This window comes from Primulina huaijiensis, chromosome 5, assembly GCF_012295235.1.
Source record: "Primulina huaijiensis isolate GDHJ02 chromosome 5, ASM1229523v2, whole genome shotgun sequence".
NCBI lineage: Eukaryota > Viridiplantae > Streptophyta > Magnoliopsida > Lamiales > Gesneriaceae > Primulina > Primulina huaijiensis.
Genome location: NC_133310.1, coordinates 1,588,299 through 1,594,298, shown reverse-complemented (window position 1 = coordinate 1,594,298; position 6,000 = coordinate 1,588,299). Strand labels below are relative to the sequence as shown.

Below are 6,000 nucleotides of genomic sequence, written 5' to 3'. Positions count from 1 at the left end.
ACTCACACCCTCCCGCTCGGATTCGGACCCGGAGCCAGACGCAGACCCGAAACTAACGGGTTTTTAATTTTTAACTTGTATATTTACATAAAAATCCAATGTCTATAACACACTTTCAATCAAATATCAAAAATAATAATTCTATGCAATTCAATAATTCAGATGTATCTCACATCATATTTATTGTATATTAATCGTATAATGTCAAGTCTCATACAACAAACAATCTTCAAGAAAGAAAGATATGGAAGTTGTACCATGATTTGTGAATGTCGGTTTTGAAACTCTAGAGATTATTCAATCTAGACTTTTATATACTCTTTAACAAATATAACAATATTTAAGATTAATTTTTATAATGGTACTCAACCTTGACTTTTAAAAACTCTATTAAAAATATAGAAGTATTAAGAATTTCAATATATATTTATTAATTTTTAAATAAAATTTTATTAGCATAAAAAATTGAAATTAATAATATTTTTTTCATGAATAAAATTTATTTATTTTTCTTAAAATTTTTCTGTCAATTGGAAAATTAATTCTTATTTTTACTCACATGCTTACATGCAGTTGGATAAAATGATACGTAAAGACCCAAAGACCAACGGCCCAACGATAAATATTGCAATTTTTAAGCCCTATAGAAAAATTGAATTCAACTTATAAAAATAAATCGGTTAATTCGGTTTAACCATTCTTTCATACCAATGGTCGAATTTTAGGTTTAACCATTCTTTCATACCAATGGTCGAAGTCGAACGATTTATCCAATTTAATTGATATTTTTTTAAAAAAAATCAGATTTTAAATTAACTAAACTGAATTTTTGAATTAATCAAACTCGATTTATTAATTTGTTTTACAGAAGTTTTACTCACCCGTCCCATGAGTACAATATGGGAATAATATTTGGACGAAAGCAAGATAACTTTAGGAATATAATAGTCGGGTGAAACCCATTTAGTTATCGGGCTTAAAATTATATTATGGCTTTATATGTGTGTTAAAAAAAGATAGTCTTCATTTCTTCTAATTTATGTCCTAAAAATTTATTTTGTAAGACCAAATTCAAGAGTTTGGTCACATCTCTGAAGAAGATCCCTTCGTTCAGAGTCCTGTTTTGCAGTTTCTCCTACAGACAATTATTATATCGAGCCTTTTGTTTTTGTATTTGTTTTAACTTTTGATTGTATGTTTGCTTAAATTGAAAAAAAAAACATTATTAGTATATTTGACCAATTTTAAAATGATAATCAAATCAAAATAATATATATTTTGATATCTAAGTAACAACATTATATTTCAATTAAAACATCAAAAAACTATTTTGTTAAAGCTGAGTGCAATTTGGTTTATTACAACGATTTAGTTGAGGTTGCAACGTTGTCGCCACGCTTCAGAGGCGTAAGTGACGTGGCGACTCCAAAGAGAGACGCATGAATTCGGGCCCGGCCCGAAGGTTTCAATCGCCACATGATTTTGTCTGCTCTTGCATGGCCTGGCCAAATGTCCACTTTCCTTCTATTCTCCCATTTATTTATTTTATGAATAATTATTTCAATTTAGTATGAAAAAAATGTTCAGTTTATAATTTATATACATTCCTCCATTCACTTTGTCCTGTCATTTGTTTTTTCACATTTTCCATAGAATCCAGAACCATGCAACGCAAAACGGGATTTCTACTCGCATTGGTCTGCATTGCGGTGGCTACTATCGGGGCTCAATCTCCTGCGGCTGCCAATGCGCCTAATGGAGCCATTTTTATTTCCTGGCCACCTGGTTCGGCTCCAGCTTCAAGTCCTCTACCCGCCAATGCTCCTAGCGGAGACAGTTTTATTTCCAGTCCACCTTCTGCAACACCAATTACAGTGGCTTCTCCAGTCTCGATGCCACCGGTTTCAAGTCCTCCACCGGCCAGAGCTCCTCATGGAGCCAGTTTCATTTCCAGTCCACCTGCTACGTCACCAGTTACAGTGGCTTCTCCGGCTTCGGATCCAGTTTCAAGTCCTCTACCCGCCAATGCTCCTAGCGGAGACAGTTTTATTTCCAGTCCACCTTCTGCAACACCAATTACAGTGGCTTCTCCAGTCTCGATGCCACCGGTTTCAAGTCCTCCACTGGCCAGAGCTCCTCGTGGAGCCAGTTTCATTTCCGGTCCACCTGTTACGTCACCAGTTACAGTGGCTTCTCCGGCTTCGGATCCAGTTTCAAGTCTTCCGGTTTCATTCCCCGTGGATCCCTCTCCGAGTCCGGCTCCAATAACAGATATTTCTCCAGTTCAGTCCTCACAATCTCCAGCGCCTGAAGCAGCCACTCCCTTGGGGTCTCTGGTTTCGGCTCCAGCTCCAGCCGCTGCACCATGGACGACTAAGTCCCCCTCTGAGGCGCCTGCTCCAGCTCCTAAGCCATTCAGCACACCAGCACCGGCGACAGAATCTCCCAGGACAAGCTCGGACCTCATTTCTCCTGGTCCGGCCGATGATCAGGTACGCATTGACAAAACATGATGCATCTGAAAACCACAGTGACTACTAACATGTAAATCGTGAAATTTGAAATTTTCTCCAGCCCGATCCGGGTTCTAGTTCCTTGCTCCTGCTACCCGGAGACGCCTTTTTTATTTCACGCAACCATTAATGGCGGTGATCTTTGGATGCATTTTCTGAGCGGCGTTGTTCTTACGAGAGCATTTAGGTTGTCGCGAAGTAGAATATAATGCGTCTTTGACAAATATGGCAGAACTCAGAAGATTCTTATTTTTTGGCGCTTTTACGCAACCACGTCAATCTGTCCGCATGCATACGAAACCTAGGATAGCACTGTAACTTTTTAACGAAATAAATAAATTGGGGTTTTTAACCAACTCATCTTAATCTAGGACGCAAAAAATGTAAATGCTAATTTCCCCTCACTGATCAATCTGAAACGTACAGAGATTAATGCTAACTCTAAGGGTCATTAAAATGGGAAATTATAGGACATGATAAATTCTTGCTAGATTACTGGCGTAATATACGAGGTTAATTACACAGTCATCAGGTCAAATCAATATGTATACGCGCTTTATTTATGCTATGTATTTGATCATCTGGCCGAGTCCCACGTCATATCATGTAGATCGGATGGCTGAGATGTAGCCACGCTATATGGGGTGATGTGAAAGCATAGAAAAATCTATCCTGGATATAATCAATACAATCCAGTTTTTTATTATATTGTTTCAAAAGGTCGTCAACGGTCAACATATATAATTTATTATCAATACAATCCTGTTTTTATTATATTGTTGCATAAATTCATCCAATAATGCAGAGTGGGGTGGAGAAGAAGGCGCTGCGGAGTTTGGCTATTGGTGGAGGGGCCGTGTTCGTCTGGCTCATTTTCTTCTAGGGGCATTAATTTTAGTTTGTATAATGTTTTTGTCCCCTACTACCAAAGGAAATAACAAACCCACAAATGTTAAAATATTAAAGTTCACAGATCTTGGGCTACTAGATTTGGAGTATTTTTCGCATTTTGTATTAATTTTCTTATCCGTAGCTTTCGTTCCTATTTTAATCTAGTTTTCTCTCTCTCTCTCTTTTTTTTTTAATAATGCAAATTCTATTGAATTGGAGAAATCGACCTTAATTTGCGAACGATCCCAATACACGGATTGGTTCAAAGGGATGAAGTCTGTTTGTTTCTCAAATGCAAAATACTATAGAGTTTGAGAATGTTAAGATTTAAATTTGAACCTAACTCAACTTCAAAAGTTAGCTCAAAAGGAGAGGATTGTCCAAGTCCATATATATAATTTTTTTGTATTTTATCTAATCGACGTGGGACAATTAAGAGAAAAAAGATGAAAATATCTTAAGAATCTTAGAACACGAGAATCTAGGAAGTTTCGGTTTTTGGCCTATTATATGGGCGGGAAGTCGAAGAAGTTGTGTGTGTTTTATTGCCGACATCCAAACGTTTTAATTTCCTACTAGCGAGTCAAGTTTCTAAATGTAAATGTGAAATTAAAGAATGATTTTGTTTTTTGTGCTTTTACATACTTTTTGTTTTTGTTTTTTTTGTTTTGATGGCTTCGCTAACTATGGGCAAACAGGATTTCAAGGACTTGAAAAATTAGCTTAACTGAGCAAACAAAAAATGAGAATTTTTTTTTATATGTTTGGTTATGTTTGTGGTAAATTGACATCTTAGTCCATTAATTTATATTATATTTTTAAAAATTTTATTAATTTCTTATCGAAATATTGATATGACATTGAATATTTCAATAATGCTTATCGTTACATCAACATTATGATAAAAAATGACTAAAATCGAAGAAAATAAAATAAATTAGTTGACCAGAAAATCTTATCGTTACATCAATATTATGATAAAAATGACTAAAATCGAAGAAAATAAAATAAATTAGTTGACCAGAAAATCGACCAATAACATAATGAAAAATAATTTCCCCGAATGAATTTGTATGAAAAGCCATCATAAAAGTAGTACTCTGATAAATAAGCCATTCTACTTTTTCGTTGAATTTAATATTTTGTGCTCATCCTGTATTATTCAAAGATTCGGATAACATTGAGGTTTCTTGTTCCAATGTGCTACGTATCTATCATAAGATTGAATTAATTTATGTTCATAGATATATCTATCACCCATGATTCTAAAAATCGAACGTAGATTCTAAAAATAATAAAAATGATCCTACTTAAATAATTTCTAATTAGTTATCAAAAGACGTAACAAAAATCATCTATAAAGTAAGTAATAATTTAAAAATTAAAAATTGTCCCTTAACATTTTTACTTAAAAGTTATTTATCACAAAAAAATAATATAAACAAAGTAAATTTGTATATGCACGATATGTGCACAAACCAATCCTGAAGATCAAACGAAAATAACAAGTTCAAATCCCAGCAGAGAAAGAAAAAAAAAATGTAAATGAAAATCAGCTCCAAACATACATAACTTGTAAAGATATTCGGATTTACTTAGAGGATGACTCGTTCGTCAGGGGAAGGATCCTCCCCATGGAAAATAAGCAAAAGAGCACGATTTGACCTGGCTTTGGAGGACAAATTCGTCCGTTCACAAAAAGATTGCTCTGGAAAGAAAGAAATAGCTCTGGCATTATAATTCGCCTATCACTTATAAAAATCGATAAGGTCTTCAAATGAACTGTTGTGGTATCTATCCGCCCATGGGTTTCACAAGCAATGGGACCATATATCAATTATTGTATCAATTCTCTTCTTTTCCAACATTGTATGGAGTTAATTGTTCAAAGAGGAAAAAAATTATAAGCTGTCTGGATTTTCTTTTCTATTTTTATTTTTATTTCGAGAAGATATTTATCAGAAACTATAATTTTAAAAAAATCAAGCTTGATTTTTTTAAAATTATAGTTTCTGATAAATATCTTCTCGAAATAAAAATAAAAAAGAAAAGAAAATCCAGACAGCTTGATTTTTTAAAATTTGATTTTTTTTCTTCTTTTTGAAAGTAAATTATTATCTCATCTTATTTAGGTTTTTTTTTTTTGAGCAGTGTTCTAAAAAAATGTGTCTAGAACTGCCTAGGTGACATTTAGGTCTAATTTAATATATAATATTTTAGAACTGCATGGACGGTCCCTTAATTTAATATATAATATTTTTTAAAAAATTGTTCGACATATTTTTTAAACAATTTATATTAGAACATTGGTTTTGAAACCTACGAGATTATCCAGAATTTGTTTTGTAAAATATTATTGATACAAAATTATAGGTGATGAAAAGTCGAGTTAAAGATAATACGTATAATAGGAGAAATGAAATGAATGAAATTATATTCATTTGAAGAAAATATAAATAAGATTATATGTAATATTTAACTTTATTTGTTGGAGTTGGAAAATGCTTCGCCCATCAAATCCTAGGAGTCGTGGGTAATAACAATTGAAAGTCGGTGCCATCACTCAAATCCTTTAGAAAACGTTTCCCTCATAATT

General features: G+C 33.5%; 1 protein-coding gene across 1 annotated transcript; it reads left to right on the top strand.

Moving 5' to 3' along the window:
• The first annotated feature begins 1,491 nt into the window (after nucleotides 1–1,491).
• Nucleotides 1,492–3,602, top strand: LOC140977823 (uncharacterized). The gene is made up of 2 exons (XM_073442557.1): nucleotides 1,492–2,492; nucleotides 3,319–3,602. The coding sequence occupies exons 1-2, from the start codon at nucleotides 1,665–1,667 to the stop codon at nucleotides 3,394–3,396; spliced, it is 906 nt and encodes a 301-aa protein (XP_073298658.1). The 5' UTR covers nucleotides 1,492–1,664; the 3' UTR covers nucleotides 3,397–3,602.
• Nucleotides 3,603–6,000: the final 2,398 nt, after the last annotated feature.

What these genes read in the sequence shown, in the direction of transcription:
- LOC140977823 (XM_073442557.1), top strand. Translation starts at nt 1,665, where the DNA reads ATGCAACGCAAAACGGGATTTCTACTCGCATTGGTCTGCATTGCGGTG. An exon ending in CTGGTCCGGCCGATGATCAG is followed by an intron (nt 2,493 to 3,318) that starts GTACGCATTGAC and finishes CCAATAATGCAG; the next exon opens with AGTGGGGTGGAGAAGAAGGC.